The following is a 21,521-nucleotide window of genomic DNA, read 5'->3' on the forward strand; positions in this document are numbered from 1 at the left end:
ACAGTAATCCAATGAATAAAGCACTTGCACAAGGGGAGCCAGTATAGATTTCTCCTCGTCTTTGAATCATGTTTTCTTTCTTCTGATTTTATTGCGTGAGGTTATGTTTGCCAGTGAGTTATCCAAGCGCATTATTTGAATACTATAAATGCACCTTGTTGGATATATTTTGGAAATAGTTTTTTTCCCATGGCATTTGAGAGGTTTAAACTGTGAATCAAGGTTAATTACATGCAGTAACGAGTCTTAAAATACATTGTGACGCTGCAAGGGTTGGCATTTCCGAATTGTGTTGGCGGTTAATTCATAATCACATAATTTGAAGTCCGATTATTGCGACCCAACGACTTCGAATTAACAAGGTTTTACTGTAATTCTTTGCTGTTAACTAACTTGCTGCTTCTTCTGTTTCTGTTGCCAGTTTGTCTGTAAACACTTGTTTCTCTCTCCACACTTTTTTCTTAACCTCCTTGTTGGCTTCCTTGGGTTTTGTCATTGCTGCTGGTTTCTTGTTCTATTGGAGTTGACCATTGCCTTGCACTCTCTTCACTTTTGGATTGATTCCCACGTGTCACGCGATATCCATTCTTTCCTTTCTGGTTCTCTGTTGCCCACTAACTCTTCATATGTGTCAAGAAAGAGTTTATTGACTGTGTTCCATTTAGTATTTAGAGATCAGGCCAGCTAGGAAGACGTCTGCTTATGCATGCGCACTTTGAACGATCCTGCATAGTGTAGCCTCTTCAACTAGAGTTTCTGCTGCAAGGACAGAGGAGTGCGTAAGTTTATACTCAGCTGTCTCTTTCTAATTTCTCATAGTGTTGTAATCATGGTGAGTAATGTACATTAGGTCTACCTTTGACAGTACAGAAGGCGCTGATGTGTCTAATTTACAGCCGGAAGGGAATTCCACTAACTGAACATGTTTTGTATCGAGACAATCTGTGGAGTGTTGAATATCCATTATAACAAATATTTGGGTCGACTGTACATTGCCACAACACCAAGTGAGAAGGGGAAGTCAGCGTTCTCACTCCCACGTTTCTGCTCTCACTTGCACACCTCTCACCGGCTGTCTTCCTACCTGGCCCGATCTCTAGTTCTTCATCTGGTTGTTCAGCGAGAGCTTCAAACCTGTTCTTTAATTGTATCTTAAATTAATTTTGCACTTCAAGTTTCCCAAATTTCATACAGCTGCCTGTTTTACTAGCACTGCCACCTTCAGTCTAATACAGCCAAAACTGATCAGGACGTTTTTGTGGGGACCAAAAAGAATGTCATAAAGAGGGAATGTGCTAAAAGAAATGAAAAGCAGTTTCACTGTTAAATTTCAGGTTAGGATTGAACATAAAAATTATGAAGATAAAAACAAAGAAACAAGTGTTTACAATTATGATTAATGAAATAAATAAATAATACATTTTAAGAACACCAACATAGTAAAACTTAAAAACGTCCTTAGTAACGTGAACTATACATGTCTCTTACAATTATGTTTAAAGTTGTCACAGGAAAGTCCAAAATCGGGCGATTTGCACACGTTTCATGTGTGGCTTAGCGTCCACTTTCTCAGTGAACTTTAACTTTCCATCACCTGCAAACTGTCTAGCTTTCTTCTTCTCTGTAACAATGTCCTGCAAACCATTATCTGTAAGTAAAATAGGCCTAATTTACGTACATAAGTCACTCAGGAGTAAAACGTGAATGCGTGGGTGCACCTGCTTCCGCTGACTCTTACACGTGTAACAGGTCGAGTGGTGCAAAATTCCCTTCATAGTCTTCATTTACACTTATGAAAATACAAAAATAGTTCACGCATGCTGTGTCCTTCACGTTTCATTAGAGAAGAAGATGGTACAAATTTGAGGATACTGTGAATAATGGGTCTAAATGATATCACACTTCCCCAACACACGAGACCACTGGTATTTCCGACATTAAAGTTAAGTTCTTAATGTCTATTTCGGATTCCATAACAACCTCTGTACATCACACAGGAAAAGAAAAAGGCACATGAATAACTTTTAAATTGAAAATGAGAAATACTGTATATCAAATGGGTGAGAGCGGGAGTACTTTTGTTTATTGTCTAAATCCATTTCTACTCTCTGATAGGCACACTATTGTGTTCTGTACTGATGTTGCTAGCACGGTCGATCCATTGTGTATGATGACATGTATAAAAACTAATGTTCAGTAACAAGTGACTGTGGGCGTGGGGCCGCAACTCACCACGGACTGCCCGCTCAAACTTTTCTTCCGCATGCTGTTACTCTCCGCCTCCACATCATCTGAAAGATTCTGTTTGAACAATCAGTTCTTAGTTTAGGCCTAGGCGGACCGGCGGCTAAGCGAGGAAGCGGTTCGAACCCGCGCCGTCTGAAAGAGGCCTCATGAATGTAACATGCCAGACGCAAAGATAATAAGACTGGCTTGGAACTGATGCCCTTTGCAGCTGTAGACCGATACGCAACCGCACTCCGCGGCCGTTAAATTAAGTTCTCTACCAAATCTTTACCCAGGCCAGTTGTCGCTGGTCTGTCATGCTTGCAACGTGGCCGTGAACGGTAACTTAAATTTCTTACGGTGGGGGTTACGAATGTACTAAAGAGTGACGTAAATGTGCTGTCCAGGTTTCTTTATCATATTATTTAATAGGACATGTCCTGGGACTTGGGAATAATGACGTAATAACCAGGGAAACACGCTAGAGAGGGAAGTCTTATCCAGTTTAGACTGTATCGGCATTCCTAAGGTGATGGTCGCTCCCTACATCTGCTCCACGTTTATTCATCATATCCAGGAGTGAATGTCTCTTTTACTTATTGCCAAGTGATCAATTTGGTTTTCTCTCTAGATATCAGGTGACCCCCATAAGATCTTGTGGCAGTTCTTATGTGAAAACAGTGATCCATTATAACCAATCCAAAATTACTGCACAAGTCCATTAATCTCTAGCCATTATTATTTTCTTATCCTATTCAATGTCTACCCATGATGATTTCTCTTCCTTCATTTTTACTACAAATTTTTACATTTAAATCTCCCATCAATACCACAATTTCCTTCTTTATCCCTGCCAGTGTTCATGTCAGCCTATCATATAACTCCTCCTCCTCCTCCTCCTCCTCCTCCTCCTCCTCCTCCTCCTCCTCCTCCTCCTCCTCCTCCTCCTCCTCCTCCTCCTCCTCCTCCTCCTCCTCCTCCTCCTCCTCCTCCTCCTCCTCCTCCTCCTCCTCCTCCTCCTCCTCCTCCTCCTCCTCCTCCTCCTCCTCCTCCTCCTCCTCCTCCTCCTCCTCCTCCTCCTCCTCCTCCTCCTCCTCATCCTCCTCCTCCTCCTCCTCCTCCTCCTCCTCCTCCTCCTCCTCCTCCTCCTCATCCTCATCCTCCTCTGCTAACTCTGTTGGCACGTAGCACTGCACTATGGTCGCAGGTCTAACTTTGGTTCTTATTTGTACAGTAATTATCCTATGTGATACAGAGGTCCATTCCATTATGCAATTTTTTTGCTTTTTTTTAGTAAGACATCTACTCCACTTGGATGCTCTTCACTTGCTTCTCTCCTGGAGGAAGTGAGGACACCACCCTCTTCTGTCCTCACCTCTCAATAGTCTGTCAGTCTTCTTTCACTCAATCCAAATATCTCCAGTTTTGTACCTTTACATTTCTGCTATTACGTCTCTTCTTTCATACATAGTTTTCACATTCCAGAATCTAGTTCTTGTTCTGTATTTCATTGCAAATTAGCCTCCTTAAAAACTGGTCGGCATAAATTTTGTCTGATTTCTGTAATGAGTTTTATTCAGGTGTGTGCAAGTTATTAACACATAGCACCCTAGTCCAGTGGAGGGGCTGCCTCTTGTCTGCACTAGAGCACAGAATTTTTCTTAACCTTTTAAGATCCCTCTGTACCACAAGACAGTGGTTTCTTCTTTGTTTATCCCCAAGAAGAAGGGCTGACTCCTCCGCGTTGCTGCCGTTGAGGTCTTCACCAGACCCCCATTAGCAGTCACTTTTCAGGGTTCCTGTACAGCCTTCACAGCTACTGTAGTAGTCATGGGGCATATGCAGTCCCTGCTGTACATTACCCCTACAGACAATCCCCTAGTTCATGCCTTTGCCCACCTCACCAGCATGGAGGAGGGTTGGCTTTGTGGGAGGCACAAATAGTTTACATGTGTAATGTACTTCATTAAAGTCTGTAATTCATGAATTTTCTTTAAAGTGGGTATACTTTTTATCTGTGATGTAGACATTATTTACGATGCAGCGAATGGCTTGTTCATTCAAATTGTGTAACGTGGTTTTCCAAGATCTTCTGGGACTTTCCTTGCAAAGTGTTGAAAATGACAAAGATTCACCTGTTCATTCCAGTGCATTCTTAATTTTCTGGACTGAAGTAAACAATATGGCTGTTTGTTGTTGTGTTGCTCCCCTCACATTTTTCAAAATCAATACAATCCCAGATATGCCAACCCTTCGAATTTAAGTGGGAGACTCCCTATTTTTCCCCCTTCCGATTTTCCGATTGCCGGGACTGATGCCCCACTTTTGAGGACAGTTTCAGTAATTTTATTATCATTTTAAAATCCCACACTTTTCCTCGTATCGACAGATGAGAGTATGGCTGGTCGATAGTAGTTCTAATAACCACTGCCAGAGGACAGTACGGGGCAGGGTGGTCGACCAAGGTCTTATACAGTAGACCTTGTGGCCGATGATGAATCGGTACGATCTCTATTGGCAGAAATAGGCAGTGCTAGTCGCAAGCGAGGAACCCTAAGCTTAAAAATGGCACACCATAGGCATCTACCCAGGGCAGGACCTGCATCAGTGTTCGTGTTGAGAGAGAATGCCCTGTAGTAGTGTTTCTGGGTTGTCTGTCTTCATTATTTTTTGAACAAAATGTCAAAGAAATACGATGCAGTGTTTAAAAGGGTTTATAAGGAAATCAAGGTAAGGACCACCTTCCCCTTTTTGGACTATCTGCAGGTGTGATTTTTTTAGTGGCGCATGTTGGGAAGTATGATATACTCAAACTTGTGCAAATGAAGAAATATAAGGAGTGTGTCCAGTATGTAGAACGTAACCAGAAACTGAACTTTTCATGTAAAAACAAAGATGTAAATCCTGTGGCGAATGCTGAGGCTTAGTTACATCATTTATTGTAGAACATAGCTTGCCTGCAAATTGTGCTGACCACGCCGAGCCTTTGTTTCGCAAAATGTTTCCAGATTCAGAAATGGCTAAGCAATATGAGCGTACTAGAATGAAAACAGTGCCTATCATTACGAAAATGTGCATGATAGCAAGGGAGAAAATTGTGCCACATTTGGAGGTGAATGCGGCCTGAACTCTATGAAATTCAGCATTGTCTGCTTTCTGTGCCTAATTTAGAAGTGGATGCTACTGCAGCTAACATAGCTAATCTTCTGCTCTCAACTTTACAGGAATACTACATTCCATTAAAAAACTGCATAGCTCTTGGTGCTCATAATGTTCCAGTAATGTTAGGATTAAAAAATGGTATCGCAGGATATTTGAAGCGGGAAATCATTGTAGGCTGCTCTTCTCATCTAATTAATCCTGCTGTAGAGAAGGGTGTGGCATGTTTGCCTGTACATGTAGACAGAAGTATAATTGATGTATTGTATTATCTAGAAAGGAGTGTAGGGAGGAAAGAAATATTCAGAGAATTTCAAACTTTACACAACATGTAGATCAGGGAAGTTCTGAAACATGCCTTTTCATTGGTTATCACTGAGAAGGTGTTTAGAGAAGATTCTGCAGCAGTGGGACCCTTTGGTTACTTCATTCAGGAGTGAAATTGCAAGTAAGGCTTCTCAAATGGGAACTTACAAAACTTACAAAATTCCTAAGCACAGTCTAAGTGCAGATGTATCTTGTTCTTCTGAAAAGGTGAAGCACTGTAGTAAGATTTCACTACACACCTCAGCTAAAAGGAAAACACTACGAGCTAGCCTTTTTCATTTGAAGAATGACTTCGTCTTGCTTTCATCAAATTTACAGAATTCTTTTTGCCTTTTTATCTCAAGTTGTATAGCTATCTTCTTCAGTCAGGTATGCTGCACATCCACTTATGGAGGTCAGTTTTGGAGGAAGTGGTGATGGCAAGGTTTGTGAAACCACACATCATTAAAAATTCCTCTCTCCATGGAGTAGATTATCAGCAAATCATTTGGATGATTGTGACCTGATGATAGGGAACTCTCCATTTGCTATGGTGAACACTTTGAAGTCAGAGGAAAAGAGTACTGTATATGTATTCTTTGTTAGAAAGTGTTTCTCTTCATCATGGACTATATGGTACATAAATTTTGATTTAGAAATGTTTTAATGAATGCAGAAGTTGCCAATATTTCTGCTTTAAGTAAGGCATCATTTTGTAGCCTTAGATTTTTTATCAATAATTTACCAAACATTCTGACTAGTGAAACAGAACATTTAGATAAAGCAATTGATACTCAATACTCCCTGTTCTGTAACTTTTCAGGTGGATGAAACAGACCTGGCCAGATGGAGAATTAATGTTCAGTGGGCATTTGTAGGTCGGATGAAATCGGCTGATTGCAAAATTAAATATGGTAGACTGCCGGGCTGAATGGCTCAGACGGTCGAGGCGCTGGCCTTCTGACACCACTGTGGCAGGTTCGATCCTGGCTCAATCCGGTGGTATTTGAAGGTGCTCAAATACATCAGCCTCATCTCTGTAGATTTACTGACACGTAAAAGAACTCCTGCGTGACTAAATTCCAGAACCTGAGCAACTCCGAAAAGCGTAAAAGTAGTTAGTGGGATGAAAAGCAAAGTAATATTCATTATTAAATATGGTAGACTCTCTATCAGTTCCACATAGCAATGCAGAAAGGATTTTTTAGCAGTCATAAAGACAAAAGCACAATTCAGATCCTTGCTGTCTGAACAAACTTTGGAGAAATTTAACGTTAAAATCTGTTCAGCAAGGCAAGTGCTTTGAGCAAAAGTTTAATTCTGAATTTTTGAACAGGGCTAATTCAGCCATGGGTGTGTTGAACACTAATTACTCATGCGATGTTCAGCACGTCAAAAGATAATTCATTTGTTCCTAAAGCTCAGGTGTGTCAGTATTTTCTATTCACATTTAAACGATGAAAAAAATATGTGGGCCTAATAGAGTTGTTAATGCATTGAATTAGTACCCGAACACCGCCAAAATTCTCCTGAATATTTACTTTCGGAAGTTGGCATGTTTGCAATTCCCATTCATTTGTAGATCATCTTGATGCGACTCTTAATTTCTTTTTTAAATAGCAAAATTTTTATACAGTGCTATGGTCATAAAGATTTCAATGGTATGCTTTGTCAAAATTACAACCTATAAATTAGGAAGCATTTTAAGTAAGTTCACCACCCTTAAGTTCATCTATTGCAAATTTCTGCGATGTCTATCAAGGAAGTTTCACGTAGAATACATCCAAGATATCCCCTGCCTGTCAAGAGGTGGTTCCATAGAGGTTTTCAGTTTGGGAGAAAGGATTGACTCCCACAGGAGCCCTAGCAGAATCTGACATTGCTATAATTTTTGCCAGATTCCAGTTACCTTTCAGCTCTGACCTCCCTTGGATAACTTGTTTTTTTCAACCCTGACTACTAGGTTTGAGGCATGCAGAACCTTTCATCTTCGTCCTCTTTCCTTACTTTCACAGATACTGTCATTCTTTAGTGTTGGATCTTGTCCCTTTTTATATAGTAATTGAGGCTTTCACAGCCAGCATTACAAATCATCATGTCAGTATTTTCTGGGCTTGTAGGATGTGGTCCAGGAGCATGTGAAGGTCCCAGCGTTTCACCGAAAACTGCGTTCGGATTTATCAAGGGTTCTGAGTGACTTAGATAGCAGCGAAGCTCGCAGTGGAATGGAATTGTGTTGCAATTCTACCTCGTTATATAGTGCAGGCTATGGTGCACTGCTCGCCTATTGGTCCACCATGCTGAAGGGTTGGTTGCTGATTGGCTGTTCTTTGATCAGTGATTGAAGCATTAAGGAGTCTGATATACGTCGACCTGCCTTTGCAGAGACAGGCAGCTGATCACCCGTTACATTTTCTGGTCTGCCGCTGTCATAGTGTCCTTCAGGATTTAAGGCTTTCAGGACTGGAAACCGGGTTTTGTTTACCCATTCGTATTCCTCCTTACAGTTGAAGCTGTTGGTGTGCTTCAGGATTTCAATGGCTTCCCTTTGTACCTGAGCATGATAAGATAAAGTAGTTGACAGTACTTTGGTGTTGCTCTACTGTATGTCATGGCCTGCTAGCGGCGATTGTTCAGCGACTGATGATTTTCTGCTTGTCCCAGCTGGCTATGACTGTTATGCTCCTTCAGTCATGTGATGATGCTGCGTTTTGTAGTGTCTATGTATATCTGGCCGCAGCTGCACGGGATCTTCTAGACACCTGCTGTGGAGAGAGGTTGGCGCTTGTCTTTAGCAGATATAAGTAGTTGCTGTATTTTCTTCATTGGCCTATATATGGTTTTTACCCAATGGAACTCGAGTAGCCTCCCAATTCTGTCAGTTGTCTTCTCAATATACGGCAGAAAGATTTTAGTTGCCGGCCACTCCTCTTCTTTCTCCCTGATTGTTGGACGTTGAGGATGGAGTGCTTGCTGGTTATCTTTATGGCTGTACCCATTACCGAGTAGGTGGCTGAGCTCATTCAAGTCCTGAGGTTGACAAATTCTCCTTGCACGATCAGATAGTGTCTTAATCGCTCCATATTTTTGTCATGGGTGGTGGTTGGACATCTTCTGAAGATAGCGGCCTGTGTGGATCGACTTGCAGTACACTCGGTGTCCCAAGTTTAAATCGGCTGTCTTCATTACCAGAACATCGAGAAAAGGGAGTTTTCCCTTAGTTTTCTGTCTCCATAGCAAACTAAATATTGGTGTTAATGCTATTCAGATCAATCACTACTGATCTGCATTTAGGGCAGTTGCCCAGGTGGCAGATTCCCTATCTGTTGTTTTCCTAGCCTTTTCAAATGATTTCAATGAGATTGGAAATTTATTGAACATCTCCCTTAGTTATTCCAGTCCCTAACTCCCCTTCCTATAAATTAATATTTCCCCCAATTTGTCCTTTTGAATTCCAACTTTACCTTCATATTGTGATCTTTCCTACTTTTAAGACGCCACTCAAACTTATTTGTCTACTAATGTCATTCCATACCATCTCTTCGCTGACAGCTCGGAACATACCAGTTATGATATAGATGTTGATTCCCATAGGGAATCTGAAATATTTGTCCCGAATGAGTAAATTTATAATATCAATATAAATGGTCCGTTATTGGACATTATACATTTTCCAGCCAACTCATTCTTGGTTGCCTGCGCTTCGCCCTCGTGTGCTAGGTTGGGCACATCAGTTGGTACCTAGCACACCTACCAAGACGCTGGCTAGTGTGTACCGTGGAGGCCACTGCGTAGGCTACTTGAATCAACATCTATATCATCTGATGGCCAAGCAGGCATCAATTTTTGGTAAAGAGACAGTCTCTCATAGTGCATTGGCACTGCTGGTGGCTCCGAGTAGCCTACGCAGTGGCCTCCACGGTATGCACTAGCCAGCGTCTTGGTAGGTGTGCTAGGTACCAATTGATAAGCCCAACCTAGCACACAAGGGCAAAACGCTAGCAACCAGGAATGAGTTAGCTGGAAAATTTATAATGTCCAATAACGGACCATTTATATTGGTAACATACCACTTTGTCGAGTAGCTCGTCTTCTTTCTCCCAGTTCTTCCCAGCCCAAACTTTGCAACAATTTTGTAATGCTACTCTTTTGTCGGAAATCGCCCAGAACAAATTGAACTGCTTTTCTTTGGATTTTTTCCAGTTCTTGAAGCAAGTAATCCTGGCGAGGGTCCCGTACACTGGAACCATGCTTTGTTTTGGGTCTTACCAGAAACTTGTATGTCCTCTCCTTTACATCCTTACTACAACCCCTAAACACCCTCATAACCATGTGCAGAGATCTGGCTGCAGAAACACCTGTAGTTGTTCCTGTCTGTCACTCCAGATTACAAAGGTGTCATCTACGTAGCAAAGCCACACCTTAGGTTTCAGTGGTACTGTCTCAAGTGCTGTCGGTTTGCACATTTCCATAAAGAAATGGCACCGCCATGGGCAGAAAGGAGTAAACTTCAGGCCAGTAAAAATAACTTTCCAAGAAGTGTCATAGGAAAGATAGTGAGTAATGAAAATCTCAGGAAGAAAATTGGAGTGAAAAGGTTGAATGTCAGAATGACAGAATTAAGATGGTTTGGACATTAAAAGAGAATGGAGGAGGGAAGGATACGGAGACATTGTGGAGGCATAAGTTGGAGGGAAAGCAAGCAAGGGGGAGGCCCAGAGAAAGATGGATAAGCTTGATCAAGACAATATATGAAGAAGGAACCTGGAATGGAACAGAATTGCAGAATAAGAATGGTAGAGGGAGAGGTGGAGATTAAGGATTTAAAAAACAAGGCATTGAACTAAATGAGACCATGGATCTGGTGAGAAATTCAGGATTGTGGAGGTGTTTAGTCAATTCACAGAAGCTTGCAGACTGAATGCTGAAAGGCAGAACAGTCTGTAATGAATATGTGAGTGTTTTTTTTCTTTTGTGTGCATTCGATTAACACTTGTTTACACAGAAAGTGTCTGGTGCAAGGCTATGGAATTCCCTTCCAGTTAGTGTTAGGAATTGCACTTCCTTAGCTTCTTTCAAGCGGTCTTGCCGAGATTACCTATTAAATGTATAACCAGCTTGTATGAATGGCAGTATGAATGGAAGAATGAATGAGGTTAGGATTTATATTTTGTTAAATTATTTCATTATTCTGTTTTATAAAGTTTATTAGATATGTGGTTATTTCATTATTCTGTTTTATAAAGTTTATTAGATATGTGGTTAAGTGTAAGAGAGGGCCGTGAGCCTTAACTTCGCCACAAATGAAGGCATGAAATAAATAAATAAATAAATATTGATATATATGAATAATAATGTAATAATAAATGTAACACAGTAAAACCTTTCCTCAGCGGAAAGCCAAGGGACCGGGAATTTTTCCTTTGAAGAATTCAGTTTCAAAAGTGGTTAAAAAAATTCATAAGTACATACTTCCATTAGATAATCCAGCAGTAGATGTACATGATTTTGTGAGGTAGTAGATACAATGACACTAATCACACACTTATATACATTAGTTCATCAGCACTAACACAAGTGTTTTCTTTCTCAGAACTTCCTCACAGTGCATGATAGTACAGTACATACACTTATTTAATACACATTATATGTTTTAAAGAAATAACACCAGTAGTAATACTTTCAGTTCTGTCATTTACTTCTTGCTGTAATCCAGAATTGTGTGGTGGATACAGCTATCCCTGGTTGCACGGTTCTCAATTAAAATGTGGGTATGACAAAACGTCAAACAATTTTGCTAGTGAAAAAGACTGAACGTCCTTTGCAGTTGATAGAGCATGTCAGTAGAACTTCATGTTACATAAACCATCATCTTCATTGTCTTTGTTCTTGTCGTCATCGCCATCAATTTCTGTTATCTTTCCTTGGAGGTGATGGACGAAAAACTCTTCAATGTTTTCTAACACCGCCTCTGTCTCAACTTCTAGATCGATGGCCACGTAATCATCTCCACTGTCATGGCCATAATTACACCATTCGAGAGATTGTCGTAGCACATCAGTATTTTTGTTCATTATGGTTCCTTTGTCAGGGTGCGAGCCTTTGTGAAAACATCGACATACTGTATTTGGCGACACTCTTCTTTGCCACTTCTACGATCCAAATTACAGCATCGAGCACAGACAGACAGTTCCTGGCCGAATGCTATCTTGGTCTTCTTAGATACATTCGGAACACACATGTACTGAAAGGGATTGGGAAGGAAATTTACATATATTTTCTGTTATATAGTAGCTACATTTCCTTCAGACATGTTCCGCTAAATACAGGTAAACTTACATGAATATTAAACCATAATTCACGGGAACCAGGAAGATTTTTCAGTAAGAACGGTTTTCCGGTTCATAAATAAAGGTTCTCCTAAATCCTTTTTTTTTTTTTTTTTTTTTTTTTTTGTAGGAAGAGCAAGGGCAAGTTGTAACAATAATTAAAATTTATTTTTAATTAAGGCAATATTTATTCATATTGAAATAAAATTCAGTTGAAGATACTTTATATTTTTATCAATCAAAGAGTCATTTTAAAAATAATTAGAAAATAATGTCTCAAAATGACTGTTTAAGAAGAGTGTCACCTGTTGCAGTGTGCCCCGCTTGAGGGACAAGTTGCAACAATGCATGTGAGATGGCAAAACATTCAATCTGAGTTTCCATCTTTGTTAGAACAGTCTACACATGTATAGTATGGATTGTTTTTAGCACACACCCAATGCGACCACTCTTTACACTTCATATACTGTACCCATTCCTTCTCTTTTTCTTTTTGCTTATCTAAAAATACACACAGCCATATAAAGGGCCATTATATTAAATATTACCTAGCTGTTGAGAAACATGACTATGCTTCTAGTTTTACATAACTGTTGATATCGTGATCGTAGCTGCGGGACCTCTCCTTTTACATGGAATCCGAACCAGAGGGACGAGAAATTTCATTTCAAAAATTGGCTGGGATTCGAGCTGCACCTGCCTTAGTGAGAAGCCAGGAGCTACACCACTTGGCTATCTCACCCACAAATGTGATTATGAGAGAGCTATTATTATATCTTTCAAGCAGCATATAGTATTATAAAGCCGGGGTTAGTTGCAAAGCTTGCTGGAGTTAGTCGCAACTCCTGTTGCAAAATGCTCCGTTACACATTGAGTTACTAAACTAATGGTGCAGTAGTTTTCACACTTGTCACCGCTTTCTCCTTCACAGAATTGGCAATCGTTCACAAATAACAAACCAGAGGCTAAAGCACTTATATCAGTTTTGAACTAAAATTATTTTTCTTAGTCTTCAAATAAAAATAGGATAATAACTCTAAATGTTATTATATACTAAATAAAACGTCAGAAAAAGTTATTCACCAGGCAAAAAAAGTGAAGAAAGACTCGGAACACAATACAAAACAATCAGATTTTTTGACATTCGTATTCAAAACTTAAGGTTAGAGCAGTTCTATGAACTATCACAGCTTGGCAGCACTTGATTGAAATCTCCAAATGAAATATAAGTGTTGCAACTTCCCTGTTGCAACGAGCCCTGGCGTCCCCTATTAATGTTATGACCCTTCGATTGCTTTAGATTTTTAAAAACACAAGGTTGTGGAATTTTGTCCCACAGGAGTTCCTTATCATGGCAGAAACCTATAAACATTACTTTTGAACACCCTGAAGTCGCATAATTCTCAATCAGGATTGAGCTCTTTGTAGGCAGGGCTGTAATTGCCAAGCAGGATCATTGCTGGCTTCTCATCAAGGTGATTATGGTTCATATCCTGGACACTGCATGCAAGATTTTAAAAATAAAATATAATAACCTTGTTTGGTCAGATTGCACATAAAACTGGAGGTCCCGTGGCTATAATAATATCAGGTCATGTAAAACTGAAAGTTTGCCTTTTTTCCCCCCACTTTTTTTCTCTTTTCTTTTAAGGAAAGTAGGACAAAGACCTAACTGACCTTGCTGCTGAGATCAACAGCGGTGTTGTGCAGGAGGATTTGCTGAACAATGTATATTGTTGTTTAGAAATGTCACATATTGAGTAATTTTTTTGGTAATCTGAAAAGCTGAAATTTTCCTTTTTGTCTCTTTCAGGTTGCACATTTGGAAAGAACAGGGCACTACCTTACAATCAAAGATAATCAAGTTGTACAACTTCATCCATCAACATGTTTAGATCACAAACCTGAATGGGTCATTTATAATGAGTTCGTGCTGACAACTAAGAATTACATACGAACTGTTACGGACATTAAACGTAAGTACTATGACTACCACATGTACAGTATGCAAGGATAATCCCTGTGTACTTCCCCCCCCCCCGCAAAAAAAAATCTAGTGGCAAAAGGTCGGGGTGGTAGTATTACTTGCGTCAAGGTTAGTAAAGCGCTCCTGACATACAAAAATGTGTAAGTTGGTATATTTCCACCTGCTCTGTTGTCAACTCTCTCACTGCCACAACCATGAAGTGTACTACGTAGATAAATACCGCATCATTTATATGGCATAAGTTTTAGTAGTAGCACACGTTTTAGGATAGCTTGTGAAAGTTCTCTTTATTGGTCGTTCAAGGCTAAAGTAAAGGTCCACATAATTGAAGAGGCCCAGCAAAAATTGCGAATCGTGCTGCAGGAAGATAGTATGATGACGAATGGAGCTACTGTACAGTACGTGATTGGAGGAAAATTAAAGTTTGTCTTGAACAGACATAGGTCAGCTTCTGATGAATCGACTTGTGATGACACTCATTCAACAGTTGAAGATGACGACATACACACGGGGTAGTGCTACTCGCCAAGTCGCGCGCTACCTTACACCATATGCGACTCGTGTTTCTCGGCATGTCGCGCTGCAACAGCCAGTCAACAATATCCATACTGTCCTGTCAGACATGGAAAACAAGTCGTAGCTATCTACCCATAGATCGGACTGAAATTGGCAGGGAGAAATGTATTATTGGAATAGAACAGCTCCCGGAGGAATAGCTGGTCTCACGACAGTGTTTTGACAAGTCAACCTTTCTTTCAGAATGGCATACAGTTCATTACGAGATATTAGAATAATTCTGTGTTGACGGTTTTCACTTTATAAAGCAAAAAATGAAATGTATCCTCCTAATTCAGTACAAAATATAATTCCATAATTACATGGAGCAATAAAATACAAACATGTTTCGACTCGTTTGAGCCATCTTTAGTGAAATGGGGGGGGTGTTAAAGTAATCTACATAATATAAGCTAAAAATTTGCTAAAAACATAATGAAGGAGCAAATGAAAAACAAAAGAGACAGACGGAAATAAAAACAATAACAATATACAATATTTACATCACTAGATGGAGCAATAAATAACTCGGAGACAAATTCAGTGAACAAAGGGTTAATGTAAAACATAATTGAATCCAAAAATGTGCTAAACGTAAGAAGAGAAAGGAAATAAAAGATAACAGACGGAAACGAAATAATAAATGCTAATAGTGAGGTTGCGAACCTCTTAGACTTTTTTTTTTTTATCAAACTAAAAGTTATGTTATCTTTTATTTCCTTTCTTTTCTTAAGTTTAGCACATTTTTTGGATTCAATTATGTTTTATATTAACCCTTTGTTCACTGAATTTGTCTCGCCGAGTTATATATTGCTCCATCTATTGATATAAATATTCTATATTGTTGTTGTTTTTATTTCAGTCTGTCTCTTTTTTCATTTGTTCCTTCATTATTTTTAGCACATTTTTAGCTTATATTATGTAGATTACTTCCCCCGCCCCCCTATTTCACTGAAGATATCTCAAACGAGTCGAAACATGTTTGAATTTTATTGCTCCATGTAATGATGGAATTATGCTTAGTATTGAATTAGGAGGATACATTTAATTTTTTGCTTTGTAAAGGCGTACAGTTCATCAAATGATGTAACAGAGATCCTACAATAATTAAAGAATTTCACTGCATCTGCTGTGAGATGAGAGTACGTTGTATAAAATATACTCTATGTTTGGTCTTGTATAATAGGATAAATCCAGGACCTCCTCTTCCTTCTCTTCTTTTTCTGCAAAAGGGACAAATACACTATCGCAGCAATTTCTTCCACTTCCATTACCTCGACTGTGAAAGACTGAGTCACTATTAGAAGTCTCAAGTCAAGTCCCTATGCAATGAAGTGGCACGACACTGTTCACGCTTCAAAAGTCGCCCTGTGTGTCCGTACCCATACAGTACCTAATGGGCATTTTACAGACTCGGAGCTTACGTTTCCATTACTCAAGAACTGGATATGTGAATGTGACTTGAGTGTGTTATACAACGTACTCTCATTTCACAGCAGATGCAGTGATATGGCCACGAGTGAAATTTTTCAGCTGCAAGCTAAATTACAGGGTGTGGGTCTATCCCTGGATGTCTTATGCAGGATTTTGAAGAAAATACTGTGACTTCAGTTTTCATAAGAAAATAAACATTGCTCAATGTATTCCCGTCAATTACAGTCGACTCTCGATTAACCATAACTGGGTCAACCGCGTTGCTTAACCGCAATTATCAAAAACACTAAAAATGCACGAGTGTTACGAGTTACAGCGATATAGAATTACAAAGGGTCGAGATAATATTGCTGAGTCGTAATAGCAGCAGGGGTGGCGCGACCTTGTAGTATTTGTAGCTGGTGTGTCACCGGCCGCGAGCACCTGCTCTACTCCACACCGCCCCACTCTGTCATTGTCTTGTTTTTGTTCAGTGCAGTTCAGTTCGCAAACAATGGCAACCAAACGGAAACTTGTCATTTTGACAATGCAACAGAAGTTTGATATTGTACAAAATATAGCTGCATTCGCTTAAGTGCGACCAGTATCCAGTATTCGGGAGATCGTGGGTTCGAACCCCACTGTCGGCAGTCCTGAAGATGGTTTTCCGTGGTTTCCCATTTTCACACCAGGCAAATGCTGGGGCTGTACCATAATTAAGGCCACGGCCGCTTCCTTCCCACTCCTAGCCCCTTCCTGCCTCATCATCAGTGTGACGTAAAGCAAATAACACAAAATATAGAACAAGGTTCTATCATTAAACGGGTGTGTGTCCAACATAACATTGGTGTAGGATATTTTACGCAACAAAGACAAACTTCTATCATTTGCTTGTTCGTCCGGTGCAAACAGTGGTATGGCAAACACCGAAAAAATATGAGAAAATCTATGTTTGAGGAGCTTGACCCATGTATGTTGGAGTGGTTTTCACAGCAGTGAGCTCAAGGGATTCCAGTATCGGGATCGATCTGTATGATTAAAGCGATGTTTTTCTTCGAAGCTCTTGGGATGGAGGATTACTTTGATGCGTCATCTGGATGGTTTACACGCTTCGTGGTGGTGGTGGTGGTGGTGGTGGTGGTGATGATGATTATTGATTTAAGAGGAAGTACAACTAGGCAACCATTGTCTATATAACACTAATCGGAGAGAAAAAAGGGAAGGGATCCGACACTTCGAAAAATGAAGGTATTGGCCAAAGAAAGGCAAGGGCCACGAAGGGCGTGAAACGGAAAGAATAAAAATATATAACAGGAAAGTTTGCCGCATTTATAGATGTGGCGGTGATGTGTTTTATTATCATAATGTTTAATTTCGTACGTTCGTTGTCTCCCATTTTTTAACGCATACCACAGTATGTTTTGTTTGGCATCTCCAAAAATCGTTTCAAGTGGGGACATAAAAAAATCAATATTAATATTATTTGTTAGGTATGTTAGTGAGTAAAACAATTGTGATTGGATTGTTATTATCACATTTTAAACCTACTTCTCTCCCAAAATATCCTGTATTGGCCAGAGTTAAGAGATATTAAATGACCACTTTGTTAATGATCTCGCCTGCCTATATTAATAGGCCTAGCAACAATCTTGAATATTTCCTAACTAAACTCATTTTCTCATCCTGCAGTGATGCAGCTCTTTTCTAGGCAGGCCCCCAGTGGAAGCGAGTTGCATGTACCATTTTTACTGCAAATCAACCTTCCTGCCATTCGAAAACCTCTGGTAATGCGGTACCGGGTATCGAACCCAGGCTCTCTCGAATGGCAGCTAATTGTGGTAATTAGCTGGCAGACATTCTTAACTATGAAACACAGATATATATATATACATCACCGACGCGTGCTTGCAATGCGCGGGTCGGACACGAAACTGTTCACCTAGTTGTGCGACATCATCAGTGCTGCAGTAGGCCTACACTACGGAGGCAGACATTTCTTAACTACGAAACACAGATATACCACATGACTTTTACACGTGTTTTCATTGCGTGGGTTGTGCGGACAAAACTAGTCACAAACTTGTGTTTTGACATCAGAGCTGCATAAGGCTTGTACCCACTTCGAAGCATGTCTGGCCTGATTCGTTCTGTTATGGTATGGTGTAGACCAGGGCTGTCCAACGTTCGTTTCTGCGCGAGCACATTCACATGATAACTAAGGGTATGCGGGCGCCAGGTACGATTCCACTAATTCGACTACTGTTATCGGTACTACAACTATATAATAATAATAATAATAATAATAATAATAATAATAAATCTAGAATTTAAAATATGTATGAAAATATATTTACTCACGTAATTAATGTGAAATCTGGCACTGCATGCTCGCTGCAAGTTGAGGAAAGTCTGGTGTGTAACTGGAACAGGCTGCTCTTAACGCGTAATCCAGGTGAGAGTCTTTCAGGCAGGATCAGTATTTGTTTTTTATTATGTTCATAGTCAAAAACGCGACTTCACCAAAATAGGTTGAACCAAAACAAGATTGCATCTTCAGAGCAACACTGCGGGTAATGGAATATTTTTTACCGTCCACCAGAGTCCAGAAATTGCCACATGTTGCTTAGGAGAATTTCAAAGAAAGGTCTGACTGAAGGCTTAAAAATTTCATTTCTAATTCTTCAGGATTATAATTTTCGAATATTTCACACACCCTCCCTCCAAGCTCACAAACGTCAACAGAAGCAAAGGGATTATTGACAAACATGATCACTGGTTCAAGCATTGAAAACTGGCTAAATCTGCTACCATATTCGGACTAAAGAGTTTCAAGATGTGTAGCAAGAGATGAAAAATTACGCTTGCCGCCATTTACTGTATCTGCCATAGATTTCAAATTTGGAAAATGTGAAAGGGAATTTCTATTTAAATGGACAATCCATACCTTAAGTTTATTTTCAAATGCATTGACAATACTTACCATACCTGAAATATTATGATCTTTTCCTTGCAATTCAAAAATTAACTCATTTAATTTTGAGGTGATGTCTGCCAAGAATGCTAATTCGATTAGCCAAGATATATCATCAAGTTCGTGATATTTCCCAGGAGATGATTTCATAAAGTCTCGTATCTCATCCAACAGGCAGCAAAACCGTTCGAGTCTGCATGAAGGATGACGTCACCATACTCCGAATCTGACATACTTAAGATATTTATGAACAATCGATGAGGAGTAGATGACGATCTTATATAATTCACGACATAAGTTACAATTTTCACGACATGATCGAACTTTAAAACCTTAATAATAATAATATAAAAGAATTTATTGGACTCCAACCTATTCAATACATTACTGGATGTTAACATTTTTAGTTAAACATCGTTGAAAAATGGAGACATGTTTCGCCCTCCATGTGGGGCATCATCAGTCATATCAAATCACCTCAAAATTAAACCAGACGTCTGGTTGGAAATTATGAGCAATATTTGTAAGAAAGAATACATTAAAAACACGTACAAAGTCCTATCCAAAACAAAATAACAACAGACTAGTTACACATAGTAAAATACGCTAGTGGTTTCTTAATATTAAAATGAGGTTATCATATGCACAGTATAAAAATGGAAGTAATCAAAGTCCGTATGATATTGAGTTCGATGGTAGTTCTGCGTAGTATATACAAATGTTGGCAAGATAAAACACAATTTATAATTACTGTACACTTATTTCTAATTGTTAAAAATGATGAGGTAAAACATTCCAATTTGACTATTTGTAATTTGGCTCCAACCAAAATAATTCGCCCTAGGATTCATGAGGTAGTCAAACTCCGTTGGTCACTCTCTATTTGAATGGAGTGCTCCACAAACCTCCTAACAATTAGGCAACAGCTCAACAGCTTTCAAGATTTCCCTCACATGTAGGACAGCTCAAACACCGATTGCACTGCACAACATTTTTCGACCGTTGCCCATTCAACCAACAACTGACCTTCCCACACTTCAACAACAAAATATACGCAAATTTTTAGTCAACTAGGAAGAACCTAATGTTTTTAACTATCTTCATTTGAAGCTGGTGTTGTTTTAACTCTGTCTTAGCACAGCCTCGTTTTATAATCAACAAAAGCTGTTCACTTGCACTGTGCACTCCATTCAAATAGAGAGTGACCAACGGAGTTTGACTACCTCATGAATCCTAGGGCGAATTATTTTGGTTGGAGCCAAATTACAAATAGTCAAATTGGAATGTTTTACCTCATCATTTTTAACAATTAGAAATAAGTGTACAGTAATTATAAATTGTGTTTTATCTTGCCAACATTTGTATATACTACGCAGAACTACCATCGAACTCAATATCATACGGACTTTCATTACTTCCATTTTTATACTGTGCATATGATAACCTCATTTTAATATTAAGAAACCACTAGCGTATTTTACTATGTGTAACTAGTCTGTTGTTATTTTGTTTTGGATAGGACTTTGTACGTGTTTTTAATGTATTCTTTCTTACAAATATTGCTCATAATTTCCAACCAGACGTCTGGTTTAATTTTGAGGTGATTTGATATGACTGATGATGCCCCACATGGAGGGCGAAACATGTCTCCATTTTTTAACGATGTTTAACTAAAAATGTTAACATCCAGTAATGTATTGAATAGGTTGGAGTCCAATAAATTCTTTTATATTATTATTATTGAGATTCTTTCAATACGGAAAATAAAATGATTTTCATTACTTGCAACTTTAAAACCTTTGCGCATAAAGCTTCTTGGTGAATAATACAATGATAAGAAAGAAATTTTGGAAATGATTCATCCTTAGCGCAAAGAGAAAGAAATCCATTATTTCTACCAGTCATAGACGGTGCCCCATCTGTTGTTATAGAGACAAGCTTTGGCAGTGGTTACTCTCTTTGGTGAATTTACCGAAAGCATTAAATATGTCTTCTCCCCCCCAGTACATCCATGAAGTGGCAATAGCTTGACAAATTCTTCCTTTACTGTAAAACCATTAAAAACCATTCTAGCAAATACACACAACTCAGCAGTGTCAGACATATCAGCACTTTCATCAAACTGGAGAGAAAAATGTTCACACGATTTCAAATCCTGATGTAATTGAGATTCCATATTATTAGAAAACTGTTCAACCCGCCTAGCAACAGTTTGGTGAGACAACTGAAGTCCTTTGATTGAAGATCAATTCATATTTATCTTTCTGAGATTCGAACAGAGATTCAGCCGCATTCAGCATAGCTTCTTTCACTACTTCCCCATCACTGAAAGCTTTTTTCCTTTTAGCTAGGACGTAATAAACTTTGTAAGAAGCTATTGTCACATTATGCTTTTGCTGAACTGGCTTCTTAAACTCACATTGTTGCAATGCTAATTTAGATTTTAGGTCTTTCACTTTGTGTTTTCTTAGTTCAGAATTAACAGGAAATTCACTGTCAAATTTTTTGTGATTAGTTAAAAAATGTCGCTGCACATTACTTCTTTTAGGAACAGACACACTAGCATTACACAATA

General features: G+C 39.2%; 1 protein-coding gene across 2 annotated transcripts in view; it reads left to right on the plus strand.

Moving 5' to 3' along the window:
• Dhx15 (DEAH-box helicase 15) overlaps positions 1-21,521 on the plus strand; it is a 204,095-nt gene that overhangs the window by 174,571 nt on the left and 8,003 nt on the right. For both annotated transcript variants that reach the window (XM_067147359.2, XM_067147358.2), the window contains one exon: positions 13,834-13,996. In XM_067147359.2, coding sequence (XP_067003460.1) covers positions 13,834-13,996 — 163 coding nt within the window. The remainder of the gene's footprint in view (positions 1-13,833; positions 13,997-21,521) is intronic.

The sequence above is a fragment of the Anabrus simplex genome, chromosome 5 (assembly GCF_040414725.1).
Source record: "Anabrus simplex isolate iqAnaSimp1 chromosome 5, ASM4041472v1, whole genome shotgun sequence".
Taxonomy (NCBI): domain Eukaryota; kingdom Metazoa; phylum Arthropoda; class Insecta; order Orthoptera; family Tettigoniidae; genus Anabrus; species Anabrus simplex.